This window comes from Citrus clementina, unplaced genomic scaffold (assembly GCF_000493195.1).
Source record: "Citrus clementina cultivar Clemenules unplaced genomic scaffold, Citrus_clementina_v1.0 scaffold_6, whole genome shotgun sequence".
Classification (NCBI taxonomy): domain Eukaryota; kingdom Viridiplantae; phylum Streptophyta; class Magnoliopsida; order Sapindales; family Rutaceae; genus Citrus; species Citrus x clementina.
In genome coordinates this window covers 17421297-17442869 of record NW_006262139.1, presented here as the reverse complement: position 1 = coordinate 17442869, position 21573 = coordinate 17421297, and the positions used below count along the sequence as shown (strand labels likewise).

Below are 21573 nucleotides of genomic sequence, written 5' to 3'. Positions count from 1 at the left end.
TGTTAATTTTATAGGAGTCATTTCTGATTGACATGTCAGAAGATGGTAGGGCAATTGAAATACAAACAACTAATATTTCAACCATAAAAATATTTTTAGATGATAATATCTATAAATATTGCAACTGATAAATATTATTTATGACGATTAATACTGTCTTCCGACAATCATACTTTAGTCTAAAATATCTTTTTTGGCTTCTAGAATGATAAAATTAAAAAAAAATTAGCGAACTATTTTACATGGGGGAACCTTAGGTGCAACTGTGGCACCGTAACCTGATCCATTTTACATATATGAATCATAATTGAGAAAATTTTTATGTAAATTTTCTTAAAATTGACTCCTAAAAATAGTATTTATAATTTTTTATACTATCCAAAGACGAGAATACGGTGAAATCTTAAACTGTGCTAATGGCGGTTGTTTCGGTATTTAAACGTCAGCGCGTTTTGGATTTGGGGGTTGGTTGGTTGGTTAGCTCGTGAAAAGGAGCATTTTTGTTGCCGAAGTAATATTATATTATTTAACGCGTAGAGCACGTCACTGTTGACATCATTTGGTTTTGACTCTTGAAGATTCAGGTGGATTTTCTATATTGGGGAATCTTGAGATTTCATATGAAAAATTACGTGGCGATATTCCATTCGATACTAGACCTCTATGCTGGTATCCTCCGGTGACGTTTTCAAAATAAAAACTCTAAAATTTCTCTTGCAATCAAATATATGTAAAAAGAGTTTAAAAAAAATTGTATAGATATATATGTAAAAAGGAACTATTTTATTTATTATACTAAACGGTAGATTTGTGAAAAGATAGGTACATAAATTAATCTTACATTTCAATTTAAATGTAATTGCAATTTAAACTTCAAACCTACTAGTCGTTTAAAATTTCCAGTTGAGCCAAATTAAAACTCATGACGGTGCAAATTTAAAAGACTACTAACTCAAAGAACTTATAAAGGCAATAATTAGAAGGTAAAATTAAACCTTTTTAAATTTACTTTTTTTTTTTTGGATTCATATATAATTAGCATATATTTACATTTGAACAAAAAAAAATTAAACTTCTTTTTTATTCTTATTTGAGTGGAATTTTTTTTGAATAAAAAGTAAATTTTATATTAAAAATATCTCAGATTCAGACTCCGGTTCAGGTATGAAGGCAAAGAATACATCGATAATGTCAAATTGTCACTGCCTTTTAAGAGGCATACATCAAGAAGGTCCTTGACGAAATGCAAACGACAAATATTAATTAAATTTTGCTTATTCTTCTTCCTTTTTTTCTTTTTTTCAATTAATTAGAATACCACTGATATATAATCAAATATGTAATGAGACTAATAGACATTATTTTTATTATAAGAGTGTGTAAATGGTTACTTGTACATCAAGAAGTAAATTATCCCTATTATTTATTTAGAGCGAAATATGTTCCATACGGGGAGAATAACGTCCAGGGAGTGAGTGTTGCCATTAGGCTTGGGCTTTTTTCATTTTATAAAACATATTAAAAGAGTAAGTGATTACAAATAACGCTCATCTACTCATACAAAATATTCACCAGTTTAATTACAAACGGTGTGTGATCCAAATCAAACATCACATAATAAGACGTCGGCTGATGAAGCAAAGTAAGGTGAGATGAATCAACATGAATGTAAACGGTGTGCGTGTGGCGGAAATCCACTCAAATAATATCATAACATTTAATATTAATCGAGACCGGATAATACAATTAATTCAAGAAATTTTCCCATGTATATAATATGACGAAGGAAAAAAATCTTAGATCAGGCAGAGGCAGTCATATAATATAGTATTTGAATACTCATCTGAACACATTTTGCAAGCTAATGAATTTATCACGATTTATTAGATTTTTTTTAAAAAAAAATTATTATTTATTTACAACCAAAAAAAAAAAACAAGTACATCGTGTGTAACTATCATTTCCAAAGAATATCTTATCTGAGTATATTTTGTTATGGAAATAAGAGATCAGGTGTTAAATTTTTTTAATAAAACATGTTTTGTGTGATGATGTGTATAATGCATGTTAGCAAAACAAAACAAAATACAGAATTACTCTATGACTACTGCATTTTGGACATCGTCTCTACATCTAGTAGAACGGCTCAATTAATAACCTAATTTGAAAATTAAAAAAAAAATAATAACGAAAATTAACAGGGAATTCAGATTTTTCAATTAATAACATTCAAATTCAAGTGCATATTGTTAGGAATTCAGATTTTTCAATTAATACCTACTAAAGCATCCCTAATTTGGAACGTTAATGAAGTTGAGACCCATTTAATTAAAACAAAATTAATGATCTAAAAATACAATACCAAATTATTTTGGTCCAACTTTCATATTTTTATCATATAATAATAAAAAATATTAGTGTTGAATAACTCAATTGAGATGATTGCTAACACAAAAGCACATTCTTGGTCGAGACTTTGTTGTTGCTTTTCTTAAGCAATACTGTTACTGAGTTTTTTTTTTTTTTTTTTTTTTTTAATTTCGCAGCTTTGTAAAACTAATTAGGGTCTTATGACTTATATATATATATAGGAATGTAATCTTCACGTCACTTTTCTCACAAGATGAAAAATAAAAAAAAGTCTAAAAAACAAAAATGATTGAGCCGTTTTTAAAAGAATAACAAAATTACCCCATTTTCGCTCCTCCTTTTAAATAGCTTAAGCTTAACCAAAGACAAGCTGTATTATCTTTTTTGTATCCGTAATCGGTTTCGCTATTTCTCAAAAAAACTCACTTCCTTCCTACCCTCCTCTTCCAACTCAATACTAATCAGTTTCTTCAAATCTTTTTATTTTTTTTTTTATTTTATCTTTATCCAAATCCAATTTTTCTGTTCAAATCTTAATCTAAAAATTTCAAATAATAATAGAAACTAACCGGTATGGTTCTGTTGCAAGAATTTTGGAGAGGCGCATGAGCGATTAGAGCTGTTTGAATTCATGCACGACGTTAACAGCAACCATGGGTGATAACACTGGCGATATTTCGCGAGAAGTTAACTTGTTCGGGAAATACGAGGTGGGCAAAATTATCGGCTGCGGTGCTTTCGCCAAGGTCTACCACGGCCGGAATGTCCGCACGGGACAGAGCGTGGCGATCAAAGCCGTTAGTAAACAGAAAATCCTCATGGGCGGCTTGACGGCGCACGTTAAGCGGGAGATCTCTATCATGAGCCGGCTGCGCCACCCTAACATCGTGAAGCTGTACGAGGTCCTGGCCACCAAGGCCAAGATCTATTTCGTGATGGAGTTCGCAAAGGGCGGCGAGCTCTTCGCCAAGATCTCGAAGGGACGTTTCAGCGAGCAGCTCAGCCGTCGGTACTTTCAGCAGCTAATCTCAGCCGTTGAGTATTGTCACTCCAGAGGAGTCTTCCATCGAGATTTGAAGCTCGAGAACCTCTTGCTCGACGAAAATTGGGACCTGAAGATATCGGATTTCGGACTCAGTGCGGTGAAGGAGCAGATCCGACCGGACGGAATGTTGCACACTCTGTGCGGCACTCCTGCTTACGTGGCACCGGAGATATTAGCGAAGAAAGGTTACGATGGAGCTAAGGTGGATATGTGGTCGTGCGGTGTCGTTTTGTTCGTTCTCAACGCAGGTTACTTGCCGTTCAATGATCCTAATCTCATGGCTATGTACCGGAAGATTTATAAAGGCGAATACCGGTGCCCGAAATGGACGTCTCCTGATCTGAAATGGTTTATTGGCCGGCTTCTCGATACGGATCCCGCTACGAGGATCACCGTTGATGAGATTCTCCGTGATCCGTGGTTCAAAAAGGATTATAAAGAGAGGAAGTTTCCTCACGAGGATTTTGATTTGAAAGACTCGGTGGGATGTAACGTCGGGAGTGAGAAATACTTAAATGCTTTCGATATAATCTCGCTCTCCTCCGGTTTCAATCTGTCCGGTTTGTTCGACGACTTCAACAACAACGACGCGCCCTTTTGCAACGAGCGATTCTTGTCCAATGAAACGCCCGAGAAAATTTTAGAGAAAGTGGAGGAGGTGGCGCGACTCGTGGCTGATGGCGACAGACTGGCGGTGACAAAGAAAGAGTGGGGGGCAAAGCTGGAGGGGCAAAATGGGAATTTTACGATGGTTATAGGGATTGACCGGTTAACGGATGATCTAGTTGTCGTGGAGATAAAGAAGAGTATGAGGAGGGGCGAAGAGAACTGGAAAGATAAGCTGAGACCGCTGCTCGGTGATTTAATTTATCAGCCGGAAGCGACGGTTGCCGGGGTCTCGCAGTGAGCTGGACTCGCCTTTTGTATATTTAAGCCGCACGGCGGTTTGTGTAATTCATATGTGAATCGTAATAATAATCGGAATTTTATTAATTTCCGATAAAATAGGAACAAAATTGCTCCGGCGAATACCGGGTTACTGTATCTATATTTTTTCCCGGAATTATTCGAAGTTGTAATATGTTCCATTATCTCTACGTTAAATCCAAACAAAAAAAAAATGCTTGATTCTCTGAGAACAATCAGAATAATTTTAAATAAATATAAATTAAATCCTTCTCGATAGTGGAAGTGAAATTAATATTCGCAGCAAACATGTGTCAATCTTTTAAGAAAAAGAAAAAGAAAAGATTGGTTACTAATTAGTTAAACCAACAAACATCCAGGTATTGTTGTGTCCTGATGCTTGTTTCCATCTCTCGAAGTTTTTTTTTTTTTTTAATTATTTGATTAATTTCTACGAATTATGAATGTGCATGATTGTTTGATGGACTATAGATTTTAATTTTATTATTATTCCCAATTTATTCATGTATATAATACAGCCTGTAGACAATTGGACAAAATTCTACAGGACGTTCAATAATGACAGCGACAAGTTATATAAAGGGACTGATAGGTGAGTGCATGTCTTTATCAGGTATCGAACCCCCTTGGCCTCTTATTATTATTATTATTAGGACACGGCTAAGTTGCAGAAGCTGCAACTAACAGCCTTGGCATATTGACCCTTGCATACACGGCTCCCTTGCCTACGTTGCATCAGCACCAACACCCGTGGAAGATTTCCATTGGCTATGTTACTTGCAGAAGCTGCAACATAGCAAGCTCCTTATTATTATTATTATTTGGAAGAAGAAAAAATCAATGGCATAGAAGAATTGCAGTAAGCATTAAGGGTGGTCACCTACAATTTTAATGACAAAATGATACACAATTGCTGCATTATGTATTTGACAGATACCACAAACCACACGGCCAATTTTTCAAAGTAGTGTGGTATGGTTAACTTCGGTGACAAAGACACTAGAAATGAAGCAAATTATTTCTACAACGACCATGTATCCACTTTGTGTCCTCGTTGAGTAAAGACATTCCTTGCAAAAATCTCAAGAGAAGATGATACTCACATTTTTCAAAATACAACACTGAAATAATTTTTATCTCTTTGGTCCAATTAAAGAACTAAGTTAGTAGTATTTTATGTTTTGTGGATTTTAATTTGGACCAGCTCATAAATCTATAATATATGTTAGTATAAGATACCTAAAATTTAAACCTCGCTTTCATGAATTAGGAGAGAAATTAATTTTAGTTATGTTGTTCTTATATATACTTAGATTTTAACACACTTTTGATACAATATTTAGCTAACAACTTAAAGTTTTATCAATTCTTTATTATCTATCAAGTGCGATATTAACAACAAATTATATTCTAAGTTTAGTTATGTTGAAATTATTTTACATAATGGAACACTAATAAGGACCGGACGATTATATAAATAAATATTAAATTTATATTTATTATTATAATTTGACAATCATCATAAATACTCCAATAATCAGTACTATACGATAGATGGAGCAGCTCCACTAGCCACTGCCTTATGTTCCGGTGGGAAAGCTGATGAATTAATTTGAGCTCATCGAAAAGTTCATGCCGTGTGGAGCCGCCTGATCAGTTGGTACGGAGAAATCAATCAATTGATCATTATTCATCAATCCCCTCTAGAATTAAAGGAAGGAGTGGATAAGGCTTTTCAAGTGTTAAGGTGTAAAAGAAAATGATTGCCCGCCACGCGTTTATTTGCCGCCAAGTAAATTCCTCGGTGGAAAATGAAAGGTGCGTGCGTGTAGCGTCAGCATAGCCGTGGCATGAAAAGATTGACCGGGAGGGTGTAAAATGACTCCCGCTTAAGTCTCTTCCTTTTAAAGAACAATTATTATCAAATTTGTCATGGTTTATGCTTATTTATAGTGATTGTTTGTGGCTTTTACACGAACAATTTGAATAGACCTTTGCGTTTTTAAGTTTCAGCAACGTGTCATGTTATCTACTAGTCTTTGGAAGTTACGCACACATATACATACACATATGCATATGTATATATCTTTTTCATCTCTAAGCACATGGAAGCTTTGAAACTTTGTAGAGGCTGTATCGTGTTGGTCAAATTGTCCTTTACGCTTTTCCTGGCTTTTAACTTGTTTGTGCACCAATTAGGTTTATTTACGTAAAGCATCGATGCTACGTAACTTTGATTGCAATCATGTTCCTTCTTTTCCTTTTCCTTTTTGTGTTTGTTTTTTTTCTTCTTTTCCACACTTCGTTTATATTCGTCGTATAAAGATTTGACGGTTTGTACGTGCCAGATACATATGAACGGTTAAAATTGAGTTATCCATTGTTAGCTCACTAACCTATTAGACCTTTTAATTTTTCGAGTCTTTCTCAATTGACTCTCTCTCAGCTTTAACCCTATGAATTCCTTCATTAAAATAGATAAATATTTGCTTATAGATCGTCAAAGTTCATTAAAATCTTAATGCAAAAAGTGATTGTTTAGACCATGTCGTTCAGTGGTAACAAACAATCACATCTGTTGAAGCAGGAAATCAGTTTAAAGTTTATAAATAGTTTTATTGAGAGTGTCACGAACTACTTACCATATGGCATATATATATATGATATTGAGGACTCGTACGAAGGACGGAAAGTTTATAAATAATTTTACTCAAAGTATTGAAAAATAGTAATTAAATCTTAAAATTTTTTTTTAAACGTATAATGCCATGCGACATTTTATCATTAGAAGATGTCAAAGTAATTATATACTAGATAATTCAAGGCTTCAAGCTCGAGAAAAAAAAGTTAAAAACAGATGCAATGTAATTATAGTTTTTTTGGTTCAATTTTGAAAAATACAAATATACCATATTATTGAGATGCAAGTTTTATATTAAAAGTCATACAGTCACAATTCCGCCAATAAATTTGACTCATAATAGTTGAGTATTAAAAGTCGGAGTAACTTAATCTTAATTTGGCATTGAGTTTGATGAGTTGTAGCTTAAAAACTACAATACTAAAATATTTGGTAAACATTAATTACTGTGCCTTGAAAGCTAAGTTAATTTTATCCACCATTACATGATGGTAAACTTATAACATATTTAATATTTTGTCAAAATTATTTTCTAAAGTCATAGTTACTATATATACCCTATCAAATTTTATTTTCACGGTCATAAATTTTTTTCACAACAATTATATTTTAAAAGTTTTAATACCTCAATATCAAACGGGGCTATAGTTTCAATCATATTCTAAACTTAATTAAATTTAGATACTAGCTGCCTAATAATTAATCGAACAAGTTTTAAAATATATTCTCATAAAAGAAGATTTATGCAATTACAATGGTCATGGTAGTATTAACAAGATGGATATTTTATTATCAATAATAATATGTATACAATTTATTGTATAAACTGATATAGAAATGCGTTATGTGATTGCCAAATTGTCTCATATTATCTATTTTCTTTTAAACCTCTAAATCGTGAGAAATATTCGAGCTAGCCTCGGTAGTTGTAGCCCGGGCTAGCTCTTGAAATTTTCTCTGAGCCATAGTAATGTTTAGAAAATTTCTTATGAATTTTATTAAAATAAGTCATGTTTATATGGGTTCTTAACACAATTTTTTACGATCTCAATAAAATTAATATTTGTTCCTTCAAAAAATTCACATATATAACTAAAAAAAAATCATATTAGTCTCAATAAGATAATACTTTAGTATTTGTTAAATATTATTTTGGTTTATTAGTTTAACCCGAGTTAAAATTCCCACTTCCAAGCTTCGCGAGTGGCGTCAGTTATTTGCATACGTGGCATCTCTTTTAATTTCCGTCCTCTTCCCCGAGGACCCGGATGCATCTCCTGGGCTTGGCCGGGCCGATTCGGGCTTTTTGTTTCATAATTTGCTGAAAACGTCTCGGCTCCTTGTCAGTGTGTTCAACTCTTTTAAGCCTTCAAGGGGTATGCAAGAGTGGCGCTACTTCCTACTCCTTCAAATCCAGCAAGATAGAAATCCAAAAATTTACAATGGAGCTTTTTCTATTATGCCTAAATAAAAATTTTACAAAGAAAAAAGAGAAAAAAAAAATTGATTATTGTGATGGCAATGAAATATGCTAATCTACACCATTTTTTTTTAACTTCTATTCATAAATTTTCCTCAAAAATCCACTATTACTGTATTTTGTATATCCTCTTTCTTTCTTTGGCCATTTCAAATACTAAAATTAAAATTATAGAGAAAAATGAAAAAAGAAATGAAAAGACTTTTTTTTTTATTATTTACAACAAAAATTCAGGCTACTACAGTTTTTTATGACGATTAGAGTGATGTATAGGCATAGAAGAAGAATTTTGTCTTTCTGTGTAACTAAAATAAGGTTAAAGTAGTCATTTTAACTGAGGTTAAAGCGGCAAATTCCCGAAAGGGGTTTTATCAGTATTATTAAGGGGTGGTAAAAGCATTTCTCCGTATTTAATAAACTAATTTAGAACGACTGGTGATCCAAAAACGTCCACTTGCCAATTGGGCCAAATGCATAAAAAGGCACATCCATTTTCTTAGGACCTATTTAGGTTTTCCATGAAACGTGCAGCCATATGTTATTCTAAAACATAGACAAATATTATTAAATTATATTATTACTCAATGCTGGCCCTCTTTAGTATTAAGATTGTAGTTTAAAAGTTATAATATTTTAATATTTGATAAACATTAACTGTTATAATTTAAAAGTTAAGCTAATTTAATCAATCACTTTTATAATAAAAATAATATAATATCTTTATTTTTTTAAAAAATTATTATATAAAAATTATATTTATCATCTACTATTAACTTTTATTTTATAGCATAGTTTTTTTTTAATAGGAGCTATACCATCTTAATACTAAACAATATAATTGTTTATTCAAAAGAATAAAATAAAAATAATCCACTCCCAGCTTCTTCTTTTTTTTTTCATTTTTTAAAATATCACAATCTATGATAGATTTATATTAAAACTCATAAATCTATGCTTATTAACTAAAAAGAGTAATGACACACTCATAAATAGTTTTATATAAATAGTATTGTGCAAACTAATGCGGTATGTTATCATTGAATGAATAAATCATGATAAGATCCATATAATTTATTTTTTTTTTTTTAATCGACAAACTGTATGTTACCACATCAATTTATATATTTGTTTGTGGTTCAACATATAATTATTCTTTGTGATAATGAAAAGAATTCCACCCCTATTCTATATTTCGATTAAAAAAACAAAATCCATTTGTTGAAAGAGTAAGTTGTCCTTGTTTCACCTTAAGGTAGAATAAATGATTCCTGAAGTACGAAGACGAATCAGACAAATGGAATCAAGCTATAAACCTAAGGGAAGTAGCTACCCTGTCTCTTGATTTCAACACAAAAAAGACCTTCGTTGACGAAGAGGTAGAAATATACTAGCTTGGAGAGTTATATCAGTTGGAACAATAAAACGTACATGTAAATCAGGACAATAACACATATATGTAAATTAGGACAGACTAAATGATAAAACACGAGCCAATCACTTTCACTTTTATAGTAGCCACTCCATCTCTTACAGCAACTACCTAAACCATTTTCTTCAACTAACTTAAAATCTATGAAAAACTAACATAATTCACATGAACTAGGTGTGGTTAATGCACATCTCTTAAGATATAGGCCCACTGAGAGACCTTGTAGATCATAAAATTTGGACTAAATGCTAATTCAGTTTCTCGTAATTTTATATATGTATAATAATGTATGGTTAAGTGTTGAGTGTTAGAAAATGCATATTTGTAAAGGAGAAAATCGTCATTTTACATTTCGAGTCTTATTAACAACCCTTACTTTTATGTATTTAAGCTTCTTGTAATTTAATTATGTGTGTTTGATTTTAAGTAAGTATTTTATGTATTTTAGGGACATCATAGTCATTTCACAATAAACGAGAGATCAAACGGTAAAACGGATATCACTTTTGAACTCAGGACGGTCGAAAATCTTAAAAGGAGCATAAAAGGAAAAATGGTACTGTTCACATAGACGGTACTATTCACATGTACGGTACTATCTACGTTACTGTTTACAACATTGTTCACATAGACGGATCGATGATGTGGCATTGACTGATGATGTGGCATTGACTGATGAGGTGTCACGATCCTGTTGGGCTAAAATTCTTATGCATTGTTGATTGGTGACGTGGCAGTATATTAGTGGACTAAAAATCGCGCGTACAGTACATGCATTACACAAGATTATTTTCAACCAAACCGCGTTACTGTTCAAAGCCGGGTCAAACTGTGTTACTGTTCAAACCACGTGGTCAAACCGCGTACTGTTGACTGATGACAGGGCACAATCCTGATCGTCCAAATTATTTTTAATCCGATGGCCATGATTTACTCAATGTATCTATAAAAAAGGGGGCCTCCCCCCCTAATTTGATAGCTCTGAATCAATTTTTGGGATCCATTTTCTGTAATTCCTTCTCCATTTTGTATTTTCTACGTATTTTAATAAATTTTCATTTTGCCCATAGTTCAATTATGAGTGGCTAATTTTCTTTCAAGCTTGGGTTGAAGGTGAAGTCTCAACATGTGTGATGGGTTTTATTTGGTAAATTTACTTTCTCTTCCCCTCTAATTTTTGTGGATGTTTTGACTTCTCGTTGACAAATAATACTAATCTTGTCTAGTACCGCCTTGGTTTCACCGGCCCCCTAGTACAATGTTATTATTATTTGGCACGATAAGCCCTTAGCACCATATTGATTAGAGCGTGGTTTATGAGGTGTGGATTCCCCCCTCATGATTTAATTGGCATTAATAATGATTATTTAGCCTATGATGCATGTTGATACGGATCCAGATACCCAAGTACGTCATCTCAATCGATTTCTCTTCAATTTATTCTCGCCATTTTAATTCCAATTTTAGAATTTATTCTTGCCATTTCAATTCCAATTTTAAGATAATCCAAATCATTTTCACCACAAATCCAACAACCATTTACAAAATTAATTCTACACACAATTAAAATCCACCTCCTCGTAGGATCGACATTTGTCACCATTAGTTTATTCTACAATAGATTCGTGCGCTTGCGAGTTCAATAAAATTTGCACAACATTAAGATTTAATTAATTTTATCTTTTTTATTAATCTAATAACAGTTAATTGTATTTTTATGAAAAATTAATAAAAAAATCAAGTCAATACTAATTCCAAAACCCTAGAGCATAACCCCATGTCACCCTAAATTATTCCCGATCATACGAAACTTTCTATAGAATGAGAAAGACTCTCCAAACGAGGTAAGTGCACTAATGCACCAAGGCTGTCAAGCTAATTTTATAATATTATCTCTAAATACTTAAGTATTGATTTAACCATTAAAATGGACACGCCAACCCCACCACTCTTCATGTCCACTGGTAAAAATCCTTCTGTGTAAGTGGACATGAAAGGCTGCACACATTTTTAAGTATATCCTTCTATGTAATTACATTAAAGTCACAATAAAGTTACCTAGGACGTAACTGCCCGGCCCGTTGGCACAATTACAAATGTGTGCAGTCTCTCATGTCCACCCACTGCTTAATGTGAGACTCTATGCCTATGCACTTGTAGGTGTAAAATATACCTAATGTATTAGTGATGAAAAATTCTATGTGTACGTGCTTGCTCTTCAGTCGTGAACCATTTATCGTGGCTCTTGCAACAGCCTCCTTTCATAAGCATATTCAAGATCTAGAAAAAAAAACAGTGCTCTATATAAGTTATCAAAGTTGATCAATAACTTGATTACTTATTAGAAAGTTGAACAAAAACATACTTGTGTCACTTGTTCGACATTTCTTTTGTTTTCATCCAGTAAGTAGAGTCTTCCTTCGAGACCATGCCAAGCGTCAAAGAACCCACGATCAAAGGTTAGAGTTAGTCTTTGTTGTATATAAGATATTTCTTTCAAGTACTGAGGGTTAATCGATTTATCAGTGGTGATGTCAATACCTCTATTTCTCAAAGCCTAAAAAGTTCCTTGTTGTTGAAGAAAACCTTGTTAGTCTCATTCTATGGGTGAAAATAAATATCTAATCATTAAAATTTACTCACTGAAAGATGACATAAAATCTTCTCTACTTCATTCCCACGAACAGATTTATCCCAAGGAGGGTGGTCTATATTCATAGCTTAACTTCTCTTTCTGCACTTTTCCATCAACCCTCTGTGGCTGCATCTTATCACATTTCCTCCCCTTTTGCCGTTTAGTGTTGGCATTGTGTTTTTTGGAGAGTAAAGTTAGTAAACACAATAAATCTTCTGATAAGTTTTCTATATTCACTTGCTCTGTATTAAAAAAGTAGTTTTAGCATTACCAACAATAATAATACAAAAATAATTCGCAGCAATATGACATTCTTAACTTTAAACTTAATAAAAAAAGAACCAAGATGTAAACATCAATAGCAGTGTAATTTAGCTAGTCTTCACTAAACGGACGATCACCCCAATTGTTTTTCTGTTGATCCTAAACATTGAATATATTTTTAACAAATTTAGTAAATTAAATTAAAAAATAAACTGCATATTAAATTGAATGAAGAAAACATTTTTACCTTTGGAAGTCTCACACTTAGCAAGTCCTTACAAACTTTTGCCAGACCTAATCTATCTCTTAAGCACCTGTCCCCATTCAAGTACTTATAAATCTTATATACACCGACGAATGGAGAAATCTAACATAAAATTTACATATTCAAATGTTAATAACTAAAAAAAATAAAAAATTAAGTGAAAAATTAATACCTTGTTGCATCCCGCAAGTCCATCATACATTAATGTTAGACTGAAATTTCTCACATCGTTACGGTCGTCAAACCCAAGTTTCAATATGTCGTTAGCTTGGAATATATTACTTAAAATATCTCTAACTTGCTTGGACAAAATTTTTCTCATGTCCGGCAGATAGATTACACAATCTTCTTTGTTCTTTCTTATTAGGATGCACAATTGTAACATTTCAATTGGATAAAAATTATATCTTGATACTCTTTTTTGTCTTTATCTTTATCCCACTCACAATCGATTCCAATAACGCTACAATTTTCCAAACTCTGATTAAAATCCTTATTTTCATCATTGTTGTTGATCACCCTATAACTACTTGCTTTATCAAAGGTAAGAGCGGGTAACCGAATACATTCTAGTTGTTCCTGCCAAGAAAAAAAAATTTCAAGATTAAAACGTGTCATAATAAACGTCAAGAAGAAAAGAACTTTTAAGAAAATTGAGGGATTCAAACTTAAACATTGACAAATGACTTCAAAATAGGGAGCATAAATACATAATAGTCGCTAGAAGATATTTGTCCAATTTCCAACTTAAAAAGCTTCATCCTGGCAATACTTCCCATTACCTTGACATCGAGTACACGAATTTGTAGCATTAAAGATGGAACATGGTCAAATCAAAAGAAAACAAAATAAAATTTGTTAACATGAATATTTATTTATTATTAATTTTGATGATAACAAACTTGATTAGGATTGATTAATCGTTTAAAAGCTCAAATTATTTTTTTATATATTTTAAACAAATCATTATTTTGATTATGTAAAGGTTTTACGCTCAAATGGAAAATGATTTTATAAAATTAGTTGATTTTCAAGTTCATGATCTAATTGAAAGTTTTGAAAACCTTGATATTAATAAATATTGCTTAAAATTCTGGAAATGGACTTATGTGACAAATTTCATATAGTTTTGGGCCACAATATAATTTTATAAAATTTTAGAAAAAACTATAACTATGGAAAATAATTCACTGTAGTAGTCATTGTAGCAAACGGCTAATCGACATATTGATAACGGCTAGCTGACATCAAACAGAATTGAAGATTAACCTCTGGACACTAACGACGATTCGACATCTTGAAAACGGCGATCCAACAATTTGAAGTTCTGTCCAACAATAACTTGCTCAAGTCAAAACAACAATCCGACTTAGAGTTAACGGTGATCCGACTTCGAGCAGAAAGTCAATAACAACTAGTTTTCAGCTCTAATTATAAATAAACTCAATCAAATTCAAACAAAGATTGATCACAACGTTATCATTGAGCTTATAATCGAGAATACAACATCCATTGAGTTTCAAATTCATTCTTGTTTTATTTATTCACACATTGGACATTGATTTGTAATCATATATATTGTGTGAGAGAAAACAAATTTGTAATCTTTATTTTGAGTGATTGTAAGTGTTAGGATACACTTGGGTTAAGAGATTGAGGATAATCTCTTGGTGTAAAGGTTGATTGACATATTTGAAGTCAATTGTAAGTGTTTTTGAAGCCTTGAAGGCTTGACTAATGGAATCCTCAAGCCCGGTGTGCTTGGAGGCGTGGATGTAGGCGAGGTTGGTCAAACCACGTAAAAATATTTGTGTTTGAATCTCTCTTCCCTTATCTTTTTATATTTTAGTTGATTTACTTATTGTTACTTTAAATTCGTTTCACATTTGAATTAAGTTTTGTAAAATTTTTAGAAATTCAATTCACCCCCCTCTTCAGTTGCTTAGATAGTATTTTAGAATTGTTTCGTTAATGGAATTAAAGACAATGCTACTCACATCAAATTCAAGCTCTTTTCTCCACAATAATATTCTTTCTCATGGATACTCATCTAATTGATTCAGATTGTCCATCATTTCCAACTGATATACAATGACAGCTTGGTTTGTTTCCAGAACATTCAAAATAAAATCTAACTCAAATGGATAAACTGTTGCAGCATCACCAACACTCTTTTTTAGCTCTTTTTTCCGTTCTCTAAGTAGGGATGCAAAAGGTTTCCTCGTATACTCTGGATTATCATTCCTTCGTAAAGTTTCATCACCATAGATACCCTCAACTGCTCTTAGTGCTTCTAATTTTTGTAATTTTTGTCAACTTTTTTCATACATTTTGTAAATCTTTAAATGTTCTATTTCAAAATACTCAAATAATAACCACCTGTCTTTTAGTAGATTAACTTAGACTTCCCCAACCTCATGGCCTACATTGAACCATGGCACTACATCATCATGCACAACCAATTTCCCATCCAAAGTCAGATATAATTAGTTGCATTTGAGTAAAGCCTATACTTTTAAATTAGAAGTCCTCACACTATTAAGTTGTTCTTTTGTGGAGTTACTTATCCCAATGTTTCCATTCGAACTACCACACACATTCTGCAACTTATAAATAATGCTCTTAAGTTGCAAAGATTCCAAAAACCAAACCAGCTTAAAGCTGTTTTGGCATATACTGCCCAGTTGTGAATAAGAAAATCTAGTCCTAAACATGCAAACAATATCCCTTATCACCATATTAACATCATCTTGATTAAGACAATTATGTGTAAGAAGTAATTGAAGTGTGTCACGCAGATTAACAAGAAGTGTTATACGTTTATTGTCGTCACTAAGGGGAAAATTCAGATCGTCTGTGGACTCTGTAATTGACATTTTCCTACCGTTTTCACTATCTAACTGTTTTAGTGAGCCGGACATCTTCATCAGAACAATCTTTATGCTCATCTTGGCCCTTTTCTGCACATATGCCACTGTCATTAGTTCTAGGGGTGGGCATTGGATCGGATTTGAAGGCAAATCCGATTGGATGAAATATGTGCGATCCGATCGGATTTGTTTCCAATCGGATCGGATTCGGATCAATCCGAATCATCCGATCGGATCTGCACTGTTTAAAAAAAAAAAACTAAATGCGAAAACAAGCAAACAACTAAACTTATTTCACAAGTTCGTCTGACTCAAGTCTGTCAGTCACAGGCTTACAGCCAACCATATAAACAACAAACGATAGAGCAAGCAACCGAGCAATAACCAAAAAAAATCACCAGAAATAAAGCATACAAAATCCATTCTTACACCGGCGACAGTCCAACGACCATGCCACTGTTAGCACAACCTCGTCCATCTTTAAACTCAGCCGCGACCGACACCGATCGACTAGAATCTAGCCAAATCCGAGCCGAACTAAGACGAATCTGAACGTCAAACCCAGTTAATCGACAGCTGCAGGGAACTGTCATGGGTTGGGAATAGTGAACAAAATCCAGTTAGTCAGTTACTTAGCCGATCAAAAGCAAAACCAACCTCATCATGTCATTCGTCTTGAACTCATTAACCCATCGGCAACCCGTGAGTCCAACGACCACGCCACTGTCAGCACAGCCTCGTTCGTCTTCAAAACCAGCCGCGGCTGACACCAATCAACTTGAATCAAGTCGAATCCGAGCCAAACCAAGTCGAATCCGAACGCCAAACCACATGCTGTTAACCGCTAACACCATTGTCATTTCTCAATTTGTTTTCATTTTCTATTTCTTTTAATGGTTAGTAAGTTTTCATTAATTATAGATTTTATAAATTTTTGTGAGAATTGTCATCCGAATCCGAAATTGCCCACCCCTAATCAATATTATGATATTTTAATCTTGACGGATTCTCCATAATATGAATTGATGCTTTAATATCTGAAGGCTTCCAATCATCACTAACAATCATTTTATGAGAACGTTCATCAACAATTGCTAGAAGGCATACTGATAAAATATCATCCTGGATCCTCAAGTCATGCATATCATAAAGGTGCAGCATGAATGATTCCCTATCACCAAACTTCTTAGAATCTTCATAACAAAACCAACACTTCCAATTTCCCCATTTCTCAATACAATCCATCGCTTCCAATAAAAGATCTTTTGCCTTTCGATTTGTTAAATGTTCTTCTAGATCTTTTACTTTCACTTGAAGCAAACTTAACTTCTTCTCGTCATTCATTTCATTTACCTAGAAATATTCCGCTTTCCTGGCTTTTACAGAATCAGTAACACTTGGTTTAATTGATATTCTCTCTTGAGAATCCCTCAAACTTGTAAGCCGTTTTCTAGTCCTATCTTATCTGTCATTTTCTGGTTCTTGATACTCTTCAATAGTTAGCTCTAAACTCACGACAACCCAATTTTTTTCTTCTTTCACATAGTTTAATTAATTGCATGAGTTTTCGCTTAATTGTTTTTATTTCCCACTCTTGACACAAGTCTTTGAAAATATAATAATTTCTTTCTGGGTTGGGACTACTAATCTTCAGTGCCCTAGAACACTCTGTAACGACCTCATTATATTGCTAATTATAACTTGTCAAATCATATAGAGAACAAGCGTAAACGTACACTAAAGAAATTGAATTAGGGCACAACACAATGGCTTGCCTAATCGATATAACAGCTCATTCCAAAGAGTCACAACTCTTATTAAGAAAAGCCATTTTGTGTAAAAGAAATCCAACTGAATGATGATATATTGGGCATCATATGTAGAGTAACTTACTATTTATAAGTTCTTTTAAAGCTTTCGCGAAATCCTCCTGATTAAATGCTGAAATAACATACTTGCAACATGCGGCAGTATGGAGTAGTTGCGACAACGGCGACTGTGGCAGCAATAGAGGCGTGCCCATTTCGATGACGAACGTTCTTGGGGCTTTTCTTTTCTTTTCTTTTTTTTAATTAGTTTTCCTTTGCATAGGGACTCGTAATGCGAGTGGAGTAGACACATCCCTCCTCTATGAGGGTTATTTGTCTGGCATGTATTTTATGAAATTTAATATAATAATGTAAGTCTCAATTATATATTTGATTGTAAATATGAGTATAATAATCTACTGTTATAGCAATTGTAAATATTTATATAATACAATAATCTAATATCTAATCGGAATTATAAAAAAAAAACTTTTCTTTCTTATGCACTTTCGAATCGGAGCTCTAAGCGGGAAAGAAATATTGTAGAGTTTGTTGGGAAATAAAAGGAAATGTACTACACTACTAAGGTTAGTGATCTAAATTAGGGATGTCAATTTAACTCGAACCCGGACAAACCCGGATAATCCGGACCGGGTTCAACCCGTACCGAAAAATTATAAATATGGTATCCGGATGTTATTTTTGTAACCTGGATATATCCGGGTCTAGTTCCGGGTTTGGGTGAACCCGTAAATCCAAAACCCGAACTCAGATATCTTTATTTTAAAATTATTTTTTAATATAAATAGAAACATCAAAGGAGAAAAATTAGTTGTGCCCTAGTTTCACTTTCAAAGTCACGGCCGCCAAAGCCCAAAACCAAAATTTCCTCATCAAATCACTGTAAATGTGTTGTGCTCCTCATCCTCATTGCCAAAATCCAAATCAAATCAACGTGCTTAACCACCTCCACAACCGATGACTGTGATACGGGTTGAAAACACCACCATCATCATTAGCGGCTTGAGGGCGATTGCGGCTACTGTATATAACCACCATCCCGATATTGGTATCTTCAGTAAGGCCATGAGCATCATGAATAGCTTCATCAATGATATTTTCAGGAATTTGGCCCAAGAATGTGATTTCATTCTCTTTGGGTTCTAGTTATTGAAAATTTGAAATGGGTATTGGATTGTGATTTGATGGGAGTGTCATACAAGACAATTGTAAAACAAGTAAAGGCTATATAATAGGATTTTGAAAGTGTTTTTTTTTTCTTTTTCCCTTACACGATTGTGGCTTTGAGACGCTTTGGTTGAGTGATCCACCGTTGATTTTTATTCCTTGCGGTGAGTAAAGTTTGTTAAAGATTTTTTCGGGTTAAACCCGTACCGGACCCGGAGGTGAAATATATGGGTTATTATCCAGATCCGATAAGAAGAATTCACATCCGGGTCTGGAATCGGAAAGACCAAACCTGGACCTGGACCTGGACCCGGAAATTGCCATTCCTCATCTAAATGGGCGTCTTTCTGAAAAATCTAACTGGGCTTGCGGAGCCCATATAATTGGCCCACTAATACCTGCTCTGTCTGTGATGACAACATAAGAAGGTGCGTGAAAAAAAAAGCACAAAAAGATTGTGATAAAAACTCATGAACGCAAACTGTGTTGACAAAAGACTTTTCCGTTAAAAGCTATATAAAGCAACCCACCGTTCACAAGATCTCCACGAAAACTTTAGCCTATGCAGCTTCATGTGACCATTATTAGAGTTTTGTAACATATACAACTGAAAAATGAAAGAAATTGCGAGAACAAGATATGAACTTACATGAAACAATCGCAAATTAATATTTTTTATAAAATGGGTAAAATTACAGTAGAAAAAAATAAACTCTCCTTTCTATACAATTATTTAAAACCCTAATCTAATTAGACTTGATCAGGTACTTTATCTTGCCCTAATTGCAACCCCTTGTCGTTTGTGTTTCCATTTGTTGCTTCTTCCTTCAACGAAGGATTATTTGCCTTGGACCTTTTCCCAATTCCAACTCTGCGCGACAAAATTTCAGCCCAATCCGAAAGATGCAACACAATATAAGTCCCAATTCCTCCAATTAAACCATAGGCTACCGAATAAGTCATCGGCATTAAAATCAGAGTCACAAATGCCGGAATCGCTTGCTTCATGTCATCCCACTCAATCTCCACCACAGATCTCATCATCAAAACCCCAACTAAAATCAAGGGTGGCCCTACCGCCCATGCAGGAATTGACGCCAGTAACGGCGTAAAGAAAAACGCCAAGAAAAAATACCCCGCTACCGTTATCGCCGTTAGGCCCGTTCGCCCACCTTCCCTTATGCCCGTTGATGACTCGATAAAAGTAGTCACTGGCGACGTGCCCAAGAGCGAGCCCACCACAATTGATGCAGCGTCGGACATGAAAGCAAAATATTGACCCTCGAAATCACCGTTGAGATCCGAGAACCCTGCAAATCTAGCCATTGAATATAACGTGCCAGTGGTATCGAGTATGTCAACGTACAAAAACGTGACCAGAGCCTCCCAAAAACTCCCTTCGCCCATTCCGTTAAAGCTGAGGGCCCCAGCCGTGCTCTTGATCACGTGAACATCAACAACCTTTTTGAAATACTCATAAGCGGAATTTCCCGACTCGGTGCTCGGAAACGCCGTTACGGACGTGTTACGAAACCATGAGATCGCCGTTACAAAAACGATGCCGTATATCATTGCGCCTTTGATGTTTTTCACCAAGCAGTAAGCAATTATAACGAAACCAACTATGCCAAGCCAAAATGTGTGACTCTCCATGCGATTGTTCAAGCACATGATATCACCGGACACTGAACCCCCCGGTAGCAAGCTGACAGTGCCGTTGATTGACGTCATAACGGGGGCAAGGGATGCCCTAGAAGATCTGGGACAGGCTCCTATAGTTACCAAAGTTGAGGAACTGTAGCTAACAAGTCCGATGCCTTCATTGTTTTGTAAACCAATAAAAGCAAGAAACAAGCCGATACCGGCTGATGAAGAAATTCGGACGGGTTTCGGGACGAATTTCGCGAGTTTGGTTCTTAACCCGAGGGCTGATATGAAGAGAAAAATCAAACCTTCGATGAAAATGGCCGTGAGGGCACTTTTGTACGGGACGTTACCAGAGCCATGAAACCCTACGACGGAGTAAGCAAAGTAAGCGTTCGTGCCCATGCCAGGAGCTAAAGCCAAGGGCAAATTTGCGAATATACCCATGATGAGGCATCCGATTAGAGCAGAAGCAGTAGTGGCTACAATGAGATCCTTTCGGGTTTTCTGGAGGCAGTTTTGGTAGCCCGGGTTGACCGGAGGGAACTTGCACGATATATCCGGTTGAACGATCCGATAACTCGGGCCAGTGCAATCTGGAAGAGCGATGTTAGGGTCTGAACAAAGCGGGATACAGTCAGATGCGCTGCAGGTGCCGCCTGAATCAGTGAGGATGCTCGCGTTCACGGCTAATATATACGCCATAGTCAGAAACGTCGCCGTTCCGGCTCGGAGTTCCGTCGTGAAACTAGTGTTCCGCTCGGCCAGTTTGAATCGCTTTCCAGCTCGACTGTTGGCTACGAACGTGTTGATCTTCGTTGGAAGAGAGGGTTTCTCTGGTTCAGGTAGAGTCGCCATTATAAGAACTTGAGAAAAAGAAAATATTTTTAGAAAACGTCTTCTTTTGTAGTCTTTTGTTTTTGTTTTTTTATTGGCTTTATATGTAATTATGAAACCTCTGTTGCCGCTTTCTTCTATAAGGAAATGGGAAAGAGCCACGAAGTGGC

The 21573-nt window shown here is 34.6% G+C and overlaps 2 protein-coding genes across 2 annotated transcripts; one reads left to right on the top strand and one right to left on the bottom strand.

Annotated features, from left to right (window-relative positions):
* The first annotated feature begins 2643 nt into the window (after positions 1 to 2643).
* LOC18039610 (CBL-interacting serine/threonine-protein kinase 14) lies at positions 2644 to 4500 on the top strand. Its single transcript, XM_006429488.2, has one exon. It carries the CDS (start codon positions 3024 to 3026, stop codon positions 4320 to 4322), a length of 1299 nt encoding a protein of 432 aa, XP_006429551.1. The 5' UTR covers positions 2644 to 3023; the 3' UTR covers positions 4323 to 4500.
* Positions 4501 to 19672: 15172 nt separating this feature from the next.
* Positions 19673 to 21573, bottom strand: LOC18039609 (adenine/guanine permease AZG1). Its single transcript, XM_006429487.2, has one exon. It carries the CDS (start codon positions 21422 to 21424, stop codon positions 19673 to 19675), a length of 1752 nt encoding a protein of 583 aa, XP_006429550.1. The 5' UTR covers positions 21425 to 21573.